This window comes from Solea solea, chromosome 7, assembly GCF_958295425.1.
Source record: "Solea solea chromosome 7, fSolSol10.1, whole genome shotgun sequence".
Taxonomy (NCBI): Eukaryota; Metazoa; Chordata; class Actinopteri; order Pleuronectiformes; family Soleidae; genus Solea; species Solea solea.
In genome coordinates, this window is record NC_081140.1 from 12118754 (window position 1) to 12135229 (window position 16476).

At 41.8% G+C, this 16476-nt stretch overlaps 2 protein-coding genes across 13 annotated transcripts in view; both read left to right on the forward strand.

The window, feature by feature from the left end:
* The window catches only part of scn4ba (sodium channel, voltage-gated, type IV, beta a), a 204280-nt gene that overhangs the window by 51931 nt on the left and 135873 nt on the right, over window positions 1–16476 (forward strand). The window lies entirely within an intron of this gene.
* The window catches only part of mecom (MDS1 and EVI1 complex locus), a 129165-nt gene that overhangs the window by 29116 nt on the left and 83573 nt on the right, over window positions 1–16476 (forward strand). For all 12 annotated transcript variants that reach the window (XM_058633543.1, XM_058633549.1, XM_058633544.1 and 9 more), the window contains exon 2: window positions 13155–13501. In XM_058633543.1, the coding sequence (XP_058489526.1) occupies window positions 13155–13501 (347 nt within the window). The remainder of the gene's footprint in view (window positions 1–13154; window positions 13502–16476) is intronic.

Genomic DNA, 16476 nt, shown 5'->3' on the forward strand with positions numbered 1-16476 from the left:
ATATCCTGGAGCAATATCTCATGCTTGTACAATTTGCAAAGCTGTCTTTCGGTGACTAATGTGCAAAGAAAATGGCTGAGAAGCGAGACGTATAATTTAAAGGCTTTTTTGGCTTGTTGTCATGCTTAACGTGAAACAAAGTCAGGCAACAAACTCAAGCAGGAAAAGAGAAAGTGAGAGGAGAGGAAGGGGAGAGTGATTGGGAGCTTTTCCTTCCCCACTCCCTCATTTTGCGCTCTCCCTCCCTCTCTCCTTCTCTACCTCCTTTCCTTCTCCGACCATCAGCGGGGTCCAATTCCTCCACTTGAGCACTCACGGCCAGCAGCAGACTGATTAGACCCACACCCCCAGCCGTGCTTTGCTGAGGACTCTGCAGCGGGGCGACTTCAAATGCACCTCACTCCTACCACTCCAAATAAAACCTGACTGGTCCTAATGGACACATTTTAATCTCTCTGGGTTATTTGAAGATTTCTCAAGCCCACTGCTGGCCGCAGCAGAAACAAATTCCTCTCGCTTTGTTGATTAAACGGCTGCCTCTCCACCATTGCTTATCGTTCAGCTACGAGCTGCTCTTTTTAATTAAAAGTGAGACACCACAAGTGTGCAATTAACAGCTGGTAATTATAGAGCTCTTCAGAAGTGCAACACTCCACCTTCATTTCAATTATATAATGGACAAGTGGCTTTTTGATCTCCAAATTAGGGAACTCTTGTAATATTTGTTTTGTGGCAGATTTGGAGGGTTAATAGTGGCCTATGGTGGCCTCCCTCTTCCATGATTGATGTAAGAGGAGAAAGAGGCATATTAAAAACTGCAACAGTCCATCAGGAAATGCAAATCACACCTTCATGTTAATGAGCAGGCATTGGACTGGCCTGGCCAGCCGTAGCGTTTCATGTGGGAAAAACAAGCACCCACTCTGCTGCAAACTGATTAGTACATTTGAATTTGAAAGTTTAATTAAGTGCTTCTAATACAGATCGTTTTGGAGAGTGACACATAACATTAAATTGTTTGATACATAATTTAGCTGCCTTTTGATTGCAAAGCAAGAGTGGGTGAATGTGCAACACAAGTGCAGAGGCATTGAGTGCCATCCCAGAGGAGGCAGAAGCGATGGACCTCATTTAATACCTTTACTGATAACTGATGAAAATGTATTTAATGACCAGTGCCCTCTTTGAGTGTATAAAGCGGAACACTTGTTCAGTTTTAATTACAATTGATTTCCATCTATGTACATGGCTGTGGCATTGTTGGTTTAGAGTTCTTTCACTCTTTACACAGTCCATCAATATGAAAAAGACCAAAACGTGGACCTTGATTGATTTTTGACTGCATGAGTTCATGCACCAGGTTAAAATGAGGCAATTATTAATTGGCTGCAATGCATTAATGTCTTCAGGGGATGCTATTCGTTCTGGCTCTCTTTTTTTTACTGGATTGTCAATGTATCAAGTGGCTCAGAAGAGCCACTTGTTTAATCTTTTTTTCTGTTGTGATCTGTAATTGCTTAATTTCCCTTGTCAATACAGCTGTTTATAAAAATGTGTTTCTTAACACAGTTGATTTATACCATATGTGCCATATGCCCATTTCTTTTTTACGATTTAAATTTTTTGAAATGTGTTGAAACTTTTTGCATGTTCATACTTGGCTGTTTTGAAATATATTATAAGTTAGTATTAATTCATTCATTGTCTATCACTTTATTCTTCACATGACGGTCGCGGGGGGCATCGGAGTCAATCTCATCTGACAAGGGGCAAAGGGCAGGGTACACCGCCAACATATAGAGACAAACAACCACTAGCTCTCAGAGTGTCCAATTCACCTTTGCATGTTTTTAGACTGTGGCAGGAAACTGGAGAGCCCAGAGAAAACCCATGCACACACGGGGAGAACGTGCAAACTCCACATAGAAAGGCCCGAAGCTGGGTGCAAGCCCGCATTCTTCTTGCTGCGAGGCAACAGTGTTAGCCACATGCTCCGCCGTGTGCCTTAAGTTCATATTTCTTTCCACAAATCTAATAAGACATAATTCGACATAGTAAATTAGCCCTCACTCATTTAAACGGACAACTATTAAAAAGTGCAGTTTCTGAAATATAAGAACCATATTTTTTGTAAAATGTCAGCCCAACATTTTTTGAAAGATTATAATCAATGTGTAGTAAGAATGTCATATCATATGCATCAGTGTATAGGATCGCACAATGATCTGTTTTACTTTATGTTCAACATGTTCATGTTAAGGAAATCTGTCATTAATTCTGCAGTCATGCCACTCCAAATATGTACAAAACAGGAAAACCCAAAGAGAGAGAAAAAGCCAACAGTCAATAGTCTCAAGTCAATCAAGCACTCTGGAATTTTACGTTGGTGAATATTGGCAGCTCATTGTGAAATAAACACCAAGTATTTAAATTCAAACCAGGTCATTATGGATGGTTCTTAAACAAAATGTCAGTCATTAGGGGAAGCCATGTGGCTCTGTTTAGAGACCCTGTTTGTTTGAATTAAGAGGAAGAAACAGGGGATTTCTGTGAACCTTCTCATCTGTCTGAATGACACACTGAGCACTCATTACTGGACCGCGTTTCCCATCTAGATCTTCTTTGCGTCTCTTGTGTGTGTGTGTGTGTGTGTGTGTGTGTGTGCTTGTGCATGCCTGTGCGTGTATGTGATCTCTCAGACTAATCTGTGTTGCTGTTACTGTCATGTTCCTTTCTGTCCCTCATTGTCCTTCGGTAGTCCCACCTCAATCTCACTGTCATTTTGCAGCTGTCACTCTGCATTTATGTCTCACCCTATACCCTCCTCCAGCACACGCACGCACACACACGCACGCACACACACACACACCTATTGGTCTTCACTGTGTTCTTAAAAAATACAACATACATGAAAAATAATATGCAGGTTTTTTTATGTGATATAAATTTGTCAACCAAAATGATTACGCGAGTAAATCACTCAGTTCCAGAATGAATTTCACAGTCCAGCCTTGTATCACAAACTTGCAGTGTTTTAAATGATAAAATACAGCAACTTTGAAGAAGCAGCTCCGGTTAATGCCCTTCTCAGTCTTAATAATGATGGACACTTTTTTACGTCCTCACTTTCATGTACAGCTGTGCAGAGTTCTGTGCAGTGGACAGCATTCCCCCATACACAAGAGCGCAATCCAACAGTATTGTCCACTTAAACCACCTCCTAAATAGAGGGAAATTGAAATCCATAACAAATAACATAAACAGCTTCAGCGCTCCGAGAGGGATTCTGTTGCTTGGGGCGCAGCTGAATGTGAGCCTTCCAACAATCATTAACCAAACATCCTCTCCAGGACCTTTCTGTGCCCGGGTCTATTCCACATGTCGCACTGTGGTTTGGAAAGTCTCTGTAGCCACGGACATTATTGTATGTAACAAGTTCTGTAACAAAGTTAAGGTGGAATTGGCCTGCTGCTGTGGTAGCGCTCAAAGACAAGCAGACCCTGAGTGTGGAAAAGCAACCCTCAGACAAAGTCTATTCATGTCTGAAAATATTAAATGGGAGATGTCAGGTTGGTAGTAGGTGGCCAGCTTGTCACAAATACTCCTGCTTTCCTATCGTTAGTTTTTTCTTTCTTTGCCATACACGGACCTTGCTTCTGAGTTTGGCTTTTTAAATGAGTATACCAGACATTCTGTACAGAATTTGCTCAGATATCTTAAGGGAAGGTTTCTAAATTCCTGAAGCCTATTGTGCCTATGAGATAATAACAAACCTAAAGCCTAACCAAACCTTTTTTTCCAACAATTTCATTGGGCTGCCAGAGAAGAGAGGAGAACTTGAGTGATGAAATAGGATCCATCCAAGTGTCTGTGCATGCATTGTGTGTGTGTGCTGTTACCTGTGTGTGTGTGTCTACACGGTCCAAGTGATGAGTCTGAGTTTGTCACATGCCTCAGTCCTGAGCTGAGGGCCATTTGTCATTGGTGGGATTCATTATACATGTCCCTAACCCCCCTTAACTGGGCAGTGTGATCACCACTGACCCCCTGTAACAACCACAGCACCTTCATTATGTCACCGTGGCCACCCTGTCACTACAGCAACTCTCTAACTGTCTGGGTGACACCCCTGGGTGGGACTTCAATCTCTCAACTAGAGGCTTGCCTGTCTCTGAGCCTGTCACTGTGTGTGTGTGTGTGTGTGTGTGTGTGTGTGTGTGTGTGTGTGTGTGTTTAGACTTTTTTTTTTCTCTCAGTAAATCAATGCATAATTTCAATGTCTTGGTTCTGTTTAGTCTCTTTTAAATAATATAGTGAATTATTCTAATACATCCATCCACCTGGTTCCCCAAACGGGTACAAACAACACTTACACTATCATCTGTTATCCCAAAAGAAATTATGTCAGGCACGGTGGCTGACCATTAAATTAATTAAATGGATGTATAGGTTATTCCTTTCCATGCCATAGATCATATTCTTCTTCCCCGTGGTATCATTCCGAATAACACACTGGACACTGTTTTTCTATCACCTCTCCCCCTATTTTCTAATCAGCAATTATTCAATTATGTCCCATTAGTTGGAGGGTGTTGCCAATGTCGCCGCCCTAGGCGTTTAGGCCCCGGCTCTCTGTCAGGGGGAGACCCCAAGGGCCTCCGCAGAATGCCTGTGATTAGTGTTGCATCTGCAGAGAGGTGACAGAATCCCTCTTCAAATATTTTGTCTTCATTTTACGGCTCTGAAATGCAATTATGGAGCAGCAGTTCATTATGGTAGCACACACCGCTTCATGTTTTATGCATGCTCCCTCATTTAGGGCCTTTATTAATGAGCCAGGTCTGACCAGGCTGCTTTACTGCAAGCGACACTGTGGCCACCACCATTTGTGTTTGTGTGTGTGTACATATATATGTGTGTGTATGCTTGCAGTATGAGCAAAAAAGACTGAAGTAGTGAGTACAAATAAAGGCTAGATGGAAAATAAAAAAGAAAGAAAAATGTGATTGAGAGAAAACTGAATGAAGTCGAGAGTGTGTGTGTGGTCAGTGTAGTGGTCACTTCACCACTGTGCCCTATGTGTCCAAGCACCCGGCCTCATAACGTGGCTCTATAGTGTTGAGAGTGGCTTGGCCGGCTTGGCTTTAAGGCAGTAGATTGAAGAGGTGGGGGCAGCAGGGGTGACTAACTGCACCTCCCTCAGCAAAAGAAACTCCATCTGCATCCAGCATTGAGACAGATGAGGCCAATTTGGCTCCTTAAATTTCTGGGCTGTGATGGATGTGGGGTGGCTGTGCACACTGAGAGGTTTATAGAAGGGTGCAATGGGTAATGGGGGGAGAGAGGGGAGACAGGTGAGAGAAGGGAGAGAGAGTGAGATATCCCATGTACGAAAGAAAGGGAGTGAATAAAAGTGAAGACTTGCCTCTGCACACGAGCAGTTACATTGATAATTCTATACATGCAAACACACTGTGCATTTAATGATTTTATAATAACATTTCATTATCATAAGTCATATAGGTCACAAGAGGTAGATATAGGCTCACTATCATGTGTGATCTAATCTCCTATACTGGAAAAAATTGTGCTACAGGTCTGAAAACACACAGAAGTAATTTTGCCTGATGTCAGTATACAGTTTGTGTGTGTTGGTTTCCGTTGAGGCAAATCTAAAGCTAATGTGCCGTAGCCGGAAAATTTGTATAGCCAAAAAAATCGTCTTTGATGGAATATTTTGACTTGGGAGGGTGGCCAATGGCACAACACGCTCAATGCCCACCAGGCTTTCCTTTTCTTTTCCGTACTGCTCAGTGTTTGTATATTGCACAATGCAAACATGTGGGAACAAGGTTATTGATTCACTGATACACCGTATGGCGTCACGCATTTGATTTCAATCAGGTGTGCCTGATTATGTATGTCAAACACTTGCGTATGTGTGCAATGTCGGTTACATGACTGAGAAAGTAGAAAAAGATTTTATGGTACAAATGTACATTTCAAGTAGTCGGGTCGTGTTTGCGACACTTTCTCCCAGCTTTAACTGACTGATGGCTTTTTTCTTGCCGCACACCAGAGTTCCCATCTGCACTGCAGATCCCCCCCTTCACCCCCTTTGATAAGAACTACCATCCTCAGGCCTACATAAATATTTTATCAAGTATAATGGAAATTGTCAAATCAATCTAATTGTGTAATGCATTATGAAGACATCAAACTTAAACAAAGCACATATGCTATCATTTCTTTTAATGACCGGGCCAGGCTGGGCTGGCTTGAGCTGGTGGTTTGGTACCCAGGGGGCCCTCCACAGGGCTGGGGGTGTGGGGGTGGACTGGCAGCAAGCACTCTGGATATATGTCTCTCTCTGCTCTGCCCAGACCTCCTTCACTCACATTTCATCAAAGGAATCAATTTCTCAAATGTGCACAACTGTGAGCCATAATTATATCGCAGCCCAGTGGCAGTTAGCCATGACATGAGAGGGAGGGAGAGAAACGAGAGGGGGGGAGACAGAGAATGCTCATCTATGTTTGTATTGACATGTGTTGCTACAAGTTTAACTTTGTGACAAACATTTATCCTCACTTTCAGCTTTCAAAGGTGGCTTTCTACACTGTGTCCTTTTCTGATGAGTGTCAAATATATTTTACAGATTGATGTGTCACCTGTCAGTAGAGCGAGTTGTTGAATTATTTTCTACATCCTCTGGTAGGAGGATGACATTTTTTGCTGTTCTTTGTTGTTGCTGTATAAAAAGACAGAGGGGGAAGAGAAACATGAAGATAGATGAAAATGGCACAGGTAACCAGAACAAACAAATCAAAACCCTGAGGATGTGTGACACACTGTGGGGAGATGGTGGGTTGGGATTTAATCTGAGGTAAGGACAGGGGAGATGATGGGATTAATGACCTTTGTAAACACACTCTCTCCGCATGTCTTGTCAAAGATAAAACTGGAAAATACTTTTATATGTGTTACTGATTCAAATGCATCAGCAGTTAGATTTTCTGACAGAAAATTGAGGGGCACAATCACTCATGCAGAGTTGGTGTTCTGCTCAGGATTATTTTAAATGGTTACAATGGTGACCGAAATTAAAACTTTACAATGTTGTCCTTCTGGATGCACTTTGATTTCACACATTTAAACTATTATCCTTTCCCATCCACTTTTTTCTCCTAATCCTTCTCTTCTTGCCCCTCTTATCCTCTGTACCCCCCTCTTTCCATTTTCCCCCCACTCTCTCCTCTCATCCTCTCTATCCCGGGGTCAGTGTGTGATTCGGAGTGTCCTCCCTCTAAGCTCCCGGCTGATGTATAGCTTGTGGAAACAATGTGAGTGCTGGGTTGTTATTTTGTTTGCTTTACAATTGACAGGCTTGAGTTAGCGTGCGACTGGGATCCTATCTCATTAGGCCAAATGCGGGGCTAAAACAATCATAAAAATCGTTTTGGCAACTGGCATCTCACTTAGAAACAACCTACATGCGGGAAATAAACTCCGCAAATTAGAGTCTGTACTGGGATTGAATCAGAGAGAGGGGCAGGGGTGGAGGGGAGGGGAGGGGGAGAGACATGCACATATGCTTCATGTTGTTAGAGACTTAATGGTATGAAGTGGTCGGGCTGATGCAAAGGCTTCCTCATTGATGATATTGATTGTGGTTTTAGGATATAAATTGTGTGCATGTTTGTGTGTCGCACATCCATCTGGGTTCATCAGGACTTCATTCATTTGCATTTCATTAAAAAAAATAAATGCAGTTTGTTAATTCTTCATACTGATTATTGCAAACAGTGGGAGAAAAAGCAGAAACAAAGCCAATCCTTTTTTTTGGGGGGGGGGGGGGGGGGGGGGGCACGGTGCCTTAGTAGCTTACAATTCTGTCAATCAGTGCAAGTCTCCGCTCGCACTTATTTCTCTTCTGTTATGCTAACACGCATTTTCTCTTGCTCAAACACACCTCTTTCTTTTCCCTTCCACAATATCGTCCCTCCTCACCCTGTACAAACATACATCTTTATCAAGTGGCTGTTGTCAGACAACATTAGATAATTAATAGGCCATTTGTCAGGCCTGTGAGAAACATGTTAAAATCCCCGAGCAGCTCCCCAGATAAATCCTGCCGCATACACAGATGCCTTTGTTGTGTCAGGCTGCCATCGGAGCCGCAGATTTACCATTAAAGAGCTCTCATTATTAATCACAACTAATGCTAATTAATTAGGTGTGTGTGTGTGTCTGTGTGAGAGCACACACAAATAAAGGGGGCCAACTCTAAGCTTGTTGTGCAATCTAAATTGCTTACTCGGCCCAGGGCCCTTAATGGACTGTTTTCCATTTGGAACAGGAGCAGTTGACTAACACAGAGGTGAAAAAGCAGAGACAATGCTCTCATTAATTAGGACTTTATTAAGAGCTTTACCCCTGCTACTCTGCGTACGCTTAGGTGATTTGTGCAATGCCGGCAGCTGTTTGAGAACATACATAGTACATGTAAATAAACACCTGCAGTATAGTACCTGTATTTCCCCCTTAATTCTCAGTCAATGCAGTGTCTCAGCACATCTAAGAACACAGCGCATTTTTCAGATATCAATATTGTACATATTCCAGGGCCCATTAAGTACATTATAACCTAATATACCTAATATAAGTCTTAAACAATAAAAACAGTGATTATTTAGGCATCAAGGGTAATTCATCTATGGGCTTTGTTGTTTTAGCAAGTATGATTTTATTGTATTGCTATATTGGAAAAAATGTCAACTTTTGTGAATAAAAGTTGACATTTTTTCTAAATCTTTCTACTTAAACCGGGGGTGGCTTTGGATCACAAGATAGAGTAGGTTGTCTGCCCAGCGGGTTTGTGGTTAAATCACCAGATCCTCTAGTCTGTGTGACAAAGTGTCCTTGGGCAAGACACTGTACCCCACATTGATCTTAGCTGGCTGCGTGTGAATGTGATAGGACATAGTGCTGTGTATTATGTATACTATGTGTGTTTGAAAAGGTAAAATGCAAAATGATCGTGTGAAGTGCTTTCATTGGTCACTGAGACTAGTAAAGTGCTATATAAATGCAAATAATTTGCCATGTAATTATTTTTGGTTGAAGAAACACCTATTGAGAGATTAATTATGGATAATTATGGATGCACAAACTTGTATGTATGAAACTACCTAAGGCTATGGGTGTTTGTAGTTTGTATCAGTCAGTTCCACAGTCAACCCAATGGACCTGCTTACCAAAAGACTTCCCAGAAGTGGCGCTAAGGCCTCCATTAAGCACAAAGACAGAGTTAATTAGGAAGCTTATTGCCTCTCCTGAGGGTATGGGGCTCCAAACACTCGCCTATACACCCTGCTGAGGGAATCTAGGCACAAACTGATGCACTGTAATTAACAATGCTTAGCAAATCAACAGCGGCAAATCTCTGATTGGCAGTAACTATGAGATGGTTCAAATGAACCCAATGAAAAATAATTGTTTTTCGTTTCTTTCGAATTGAGTCGCAGTGAGTTGTCTCTCCCCGTTGCCTGGAAGCCCCGTCTCCCTGATGGTATCCCCCGTTTTTTCAGACAAATGACTTAAACAACAGCAGTCATGCTCCTCCTACATATTTTGAATGTCTGTGATAAAAAATGAATATATTTTTCTACTGTGGTAATTGTCCTTCCACTGCTGTTTGTGACAGACATTCGTTGTTCACTGCTTGGAACAGCACAAATACTTACTGATGATTTTCTTGGGGCCCGATGGAGATCTAAATAGAAAGCAGAGAAATAATGAACAGCACACTTCCAGAATTTGGATGATGACTAATGGAGGTTATCATGTGTGATTATTTTTGACCTGTAAAACAAGGGTAAGCCCCCCCCTGTCCATTTTGTCTGTTATCACAGGCAACTAATGATGTCCTGAGATAAGCATGCAGGTCAGTCCTCATGAGGTGAGGAGTTCATTTCCATATTTCATAATAGGACCCCATCAGTCAAGTTATACTCCTCTTGATCTGGCTAGAAGAAGTGATCTGTGCATTGCGACAAAGCAGATGAATAATGTTCTTTCCTTACATCCTATTGTGTTGTAATTTGTCTACTATTACACACCTTATAAACAGAGATCCAGCAGCAAAATATAATATTTAAAATTAACTTTTAAATATGTATTTTAATGATTATAAATATGTATTTTTATATATTTAATTTTTTTTATGAAAAATAGTAATACATAATTTTACATTTATAAGACTAAAAATGATGCCAGTAATGTGATACAAAGAATCTTGAAAAATCACCACACCTACAATTCAAAACTAGCAGGATATAGAGAAATAAAGTCTGCGTTAATTATAACATAGACTTTTATTAAAGGAGGACAAAGTAAATTGCGGATAACGTGATAAAGAAAGGAGAATGAGGGTGGGGAGGGGAGTGGTTGGACTATGTCTACAGGTAGGTTATTCCTCTCTGTAAACATATGTATCCATTTGTCCCGTGGGTGCGTCCCCTTGGCGTTCAGTTGGCAGTGGCTGGGTCACACCTCCATTAGGGGCTTTGTCACAGTGATTAATAGCTCTTTCTATCATCTTTAATTCACTCCCTGATGATGGCGGCTCTGCTCGCTGCTCGGGGTAATCGTGTGATGTATGAGTCCGCCCAACACCTCATGGCAGAGGTGAAAATCATTCCACCCATGCAGATAGCAGGCCTGGGAACAAATGTTTTCCCTCTATATAAAAATTAATGAATTTGGCGTTAGGAGCACGAGCATCTGAATATATGAGATGTAAGTGTGTGTGTGCGTGTGTACTTTTCTATCTTAATGGCCAATTTAAATGGGGAGATAATACTGTTTTCCTTCTCATTTTGCACTGTGTGTTCACCTTGAAATGCATTAGCATCAAGATCATGCACTTTTTTTTGCACTTGCTTCCTTGTTTTATCATGAACTGTCATCTATGTTATATTGCAGTTTGACCCTTGATGTTGCTGCTGCTACTCCCCGCTGGAGTTCCCCCTTGTCAACCCTGAAATCTTTAAGAGCTCCCTCCTTTAATGAATGCGGGTCAACTTACAATGATGAAGTAATGTTCATTGCTGAACAAACAGACATTACTGTTTGCTTTAAGTAGGCAGAGATACACTGAAATGCATGCACTGAGCTGATCATCTCGGGGCAGTGTCTGTACCTCCCTGACACGTCTAAGCTGAGCTATGGTCATTGACTTATCAATCATCTGCACATGAAAACCACCATTTTTAGAACGCTGAACATGGCATATTTGCTTTCAGCTAACGTTTACCTTACAGAAACATATATGTTTATGAGCTGAAATGCTCTTGTTGAGTCCAGTGGACGGGGGGAATTTCTGGTCTAAATCAAATATAAACTTGGAGACGAGTGTGAGGGGGGAAATGTCAGAGGAGAAACAGCTATGGAGGGATACAGTTACCTTTAAAAGCGCTTGTCCCTCTACCATATGGCAAGCTTCACATTCAGTACTATAACTGCGTTACACAGTCTTTGTGCTGAAAATCATTACATTGACTCCAAGAGCCACATTGGGTTTCATGCCCAAGTCAGCAGAGTTTTTAAAAGACTTTTCCTTCAAACACAGCAGGCCCACACAGTGTGTGTGTCAAACACAATAGATGCACAGACACTGTGATCAGGTATTGCTGCAGGAAATGACCCTAAGAAATACTGGTTCACACACAGAGACTGACTGTACTGCTTACCACAGAAAACTTACATAGCTATATATATGAAATGGACAGCTCATTCCACACACATACATTTTCGACGGGATATTATGATGCTTAACTTGCAGAGGAAAACTGATCATGTCCCACTTATACAGTAGTTGACAGTTGTGCGTTCATTTTCTCCAGACATTGTTGCTTTGACCTTGCCAAAGTGGAAGCCACACATTTGAGGATATTAACACACAATTCCCTTGGCTTATCTCATGCTTCAAGTTACTGCTCAAACTTTGGGGCAGATTGAAAGGAGAGACTGCACATGGAAAAAGTTCAGCGACTGTGTCCAAGTCTTAAGTTAATCTTTCAGGTTCGTTTATGACCACCTGTGGCCAATCACGGTGACCGGCTCAGTCAGTCAGCGCAGATACTTCATGGCCAGTGAGCAAGAAGTGTGTGTGTGTGTATGTAAGTGGATCAAAGGTTCCATGGCTGACAGCGCAGTGGTACAGTGTCACACAGGCAGCCCTTCAGGAATGTTCGTCAGTGCAGAGATAGGTTGTAGAGCCTCATTAGCAGAGCCCCCTCTCCCCTTGGCCTGTCAGCCTGTGTTATGCACAGCCCACCACAGATGCACGATAGGAGAGCAGCAGTTTCTTCTGGATCATTTCCGGCTTTTAGCATCTATCTGTCTCACAGTGTGGTACCTGGCTGGCAGTCTATCCTATCAACTGAGCTTGTTGTTTTTGTCTTGTTGTCTTTGATTCTCTGTATGTGCATTAGTCTTTCTGCCCATCTACCTACTTTTGCATGTCATTGTATTTGTATGATTTTCTTCCACGCTGCTTGAAACTGCACCCACAGTGTGAATGACTCAATCCCTCTGCCTCACCAGCCACGTGTGCCACTCCGAAGAAGCTCAGTGTGGGTTCAAGGGTCTTACTTCTATATCCTGTTTCACCCTATTCACAATTAACCCCAGTGTGCTTTCCTCTGTTTTCACTGTACAGACAAAAAATCATTCAGGAAAGGGAAATATAAAACAGTCAGAGCAGTACAATGCAGAATGGACCACTTACCCACCTCAATCAGCATTGGCACGAACAAATGGCAAACGTGCTGTTGGAGTTTGTTTTTGTTTTACTCTCTAAGGCTGTATTTGTTTTTTTATGTCATGTTCGCTACTTTCATCAACTCTTGCTCTTTGCTGAGCTCAACCAAAACAAAATCTGACTTTGTTACATGATACCCGACTTATGTGACTCTCTTTGCTTTTTGTTTGAACTGAAGTTAATACATATGCACTGTTTTACATCTGTATCTTCCAGTGTTCAAATAGGTATATACACTAAAGGATTCAAAACCTGTGACAATCCAACAGGGGCACAGATGTCACTGAGTATCACCCTCACATAGAGACTCTTTCTGTTTTCTCCACAGGTGATGGCGACGATGAGTTTACCCTGTACTCTCCTGACATCTTAGACAATGTGTGCGGCTCTGATGGGGATCCCACACCTTCTTCAGCCCTGGCAGAGGAACCAGTGTCTCCTCTACTGTCTGATGATGAGGCTTCACCCCAGGACCCCTTGTCATTCCAACACCCGAGCAGCTTTCTATCCCAAGAGGATCTGACTGTTCCCCTGGACTTTGAACTGCGGGAGTCACTGGCCCAAGGTGGAGGCCTGGGCATCTGGAGCCTCAGGAAGGTGAACATTGGAGAGCGTTTTGGACCATATGAAGGAGAGCACATGCCTTTTCTCCGAGACCCCAATCAAGGCTGGGAGGTAGGTACATAATAGATAAAGAAGAGTTAAGGTACATGTTGTTAATGTGGTCTGAAAGTGTTGCTTTTACACATAGATGACTGACAGAGGTTATTGTTTCCTTAACTTTGCTGTATTTGAACATCAAGCATTCATAAAAAAGTGAGTTTTTACAAACCTCATTTCAATGGTTTTAGGATATATTGTATAACCGCTTAGTGAAACATCAGCCTTGTTTTCGATCAAGTATGAATGTGAAAATTGCAGTCACACAGTTTTTCTGCACCAGCAGTAGCACACGCTTTGACAAGAGGAGGGGTTCCTTGGCCGATATACAATGTAGCATTTACATTAGTCCTCTCTTTATTTCCTCCGATGTCGTCATGTTCACATTTAGCCCGGTGACCACAATGCTGTTGTTGTCATTTGTTGCCCAGTGATGTAACGTTAGCTCAGTGCCATTGAAAGACAGGCAGTTGAGGTTGTGCTCTTAGCTCAATTAAAATGAAAACCCATAAATCCCTTCTTCATCCTGGTTAGGGACCCAATGTGGCCATTGGCAAAATCACATATTGGTCAGCTACCGCAGAAATCGAAGGCAGGGTCACAGGACAAGGCCAAAGGTTAGATGTGGTCTCTATCAGTGTCAGCATACTTGGTTTTTATAGAGCAGGAGGAAGGGCCTTGCAGAGTCTCAGCCTCATTTAGTTTCCCAAAACAGATCCTCGCTAATGTGGATGTGAGGATTAAGTACTTCATATTTAGACCTTTGCCCCTTTAAAGGGGCAGAGCCAAGCTCTTTAAGTGTAGCTGACCATGGAGTTCATAAAGTGAAAAGTAACAGGTTTAAAAACAAACAAAAAAAAAAAAAAAACACTCAAATATGGTCTTCTGTCACTTAATACAGTCTACCAAACCCTTAAGTCCACTTTGGTCTTGTACTTAAAAGACGACTGAGAATGTGTTGGTGCAGTACCAACATTCGACTCATATAAATAGTTTTGGAATTGAACTGGTGCTTTTTGGGTTTGCATCACAGAGCGTTTCCCTCGCCCATCAGCCCTGACTCCGTGGTTTTGGCTCAGACCAAATGAAAATAAATGTCTTTCTTTTCAATCGGACTGCATTTCCCCCAGGAAACAACTTCTACCTCATTATCAGCTGCTGGGTGAGATGCAGTACTCGAATGTCTCCTAAACTGAAATAAGAGAAAGAGAGAGAAAAAATAATAGTAGTTTTGCATTTTTTTTTTAATGACACAAGAATCTTAATGAAACAGCCTATGTCTTTTACAAAGAGATTTACAGCTGGTTGAACAGGCTCTCTTGGTTATTCTTTAGTTTTCTCAGGGAAAGAAATAAAGGATAAAGGAAAAAATTTTCATGAATTTTAATCTGGTGGTAATTTATGGGCAGCGTGAATAATAATATGTATTTAAAAAGCTGAGGAGCTCGGATGTGAGCGTGCATGTGTGTGTGTCTGGGGGCAGACACATTGGGGGTGGGGGGTGGAAAAGGGGTGTCCAAGATAGGATCCTGGCGAGGCAGCACTGTATCACAGTGTTTAATTACCACTGTGACAGCGAGCCATAACTCTTTCCATTAAGTAAATAAGTTGTAAAGAATTTATGATGAAATGCCACATTATTCAGAATGGATATTCAGTGGTGACATCCCTCTGCATTAAATATGGTAAACGCCATTAAGCCCTCCTGACCCCCCCCCCCTCCTCCTTTCACATGCCCACCCGTTAACTATCCCTCGCCCAGCATTGCACTCCCCCGCCCCCACCTGCAAACTGTCAATATGCCAATAAGCCTGCGGAGGGTCTGTAAAAATAAAATTGATTTGCTAAATGTGAGTTAAGATAGATATGTTTGCTTTCATCATCAATTCTGTGCGACGCAGCGAGGTGATGTCACCGACCAGGGAACGATAAAGTGGCGCTCCCATCTGGAGCGTTTGATGGAGGGCCCTGAGCGGCTCAGGCCAGTGGTGACAGACTGGGGGAAGTTTGTCACCAGGGAGGCCACCGCTCCTCTGCGCCATCACCATAAATTTGGGGGCTTTATTCATAAAGGGGAAGAGTGACTTATGGCGTCCCATGATGCTTTATGAATTCTGGAATGGTGACTTATGGGAAAGATAGCTTTGGTAAATAAGAGGTAGGGAGGCAGCATTGAGCAGTCTGTCAGGCTGAGACGATCGCCTTTGTATGGTTGTATGCAGAGCTGAAGTGCTGACTGTGCCGGCAATCATATTCCCACTGTGTGTGTGTGTGTGTGTGTGTGTGTGTTTTAGTAAGTTTAGTTAGAGAACTGGATTTGTGTTAAGACTTTGTTTATGAACGTAATTATTAAGGTCAGATGTTATCTGTGTCACTAGAAAAGAAAAGTAAATCAGGCTTTAGAGTTCTGCCTTATCAAAAAGATATTTTTCTAAATAACAGAGGGGGATACATATGTTTCACATACACATGTTGTGAAATCTAATCTCTTCACTCAAAAACACAAACAATGATTTTTTTTATTTATTTTTAAATCTCTCCAAACAGCCCAACTTCTTTATATAATTTATGATTTATTTTCATTTTAAGGACTTTGTGTAAACTGAAAGGAGACTGGACGACAGTTACTGATGCCATTTTATTTAAGTAAACTGACATTTTAATCAAAAATAATCATTATAAAATAATGATGTCAAGAGTTTTGAAATGAATCCAAACATGCAAGTCAAGTGAAAGTCAAAGTGGTGAGGAGCAGATAAAAGTTGAGTTCAAAATATTGTCTGTAATTGGTGCGTGACAAAAAAACGTTTGACAGTAATATAGGGTATAATCATTTTATTTGTCTATAATGTACATGGTCATCTCTCGTTTTCCCATAGTGAGTGACAGATTGGGGATGATGTGTCCTGCAGTATCCCACACTTTTCACATGTGTTTTTCAATGGCTTTGCTTGGAAATACTCTTAAAAGCCTGGATGCCCTCCAGTCCA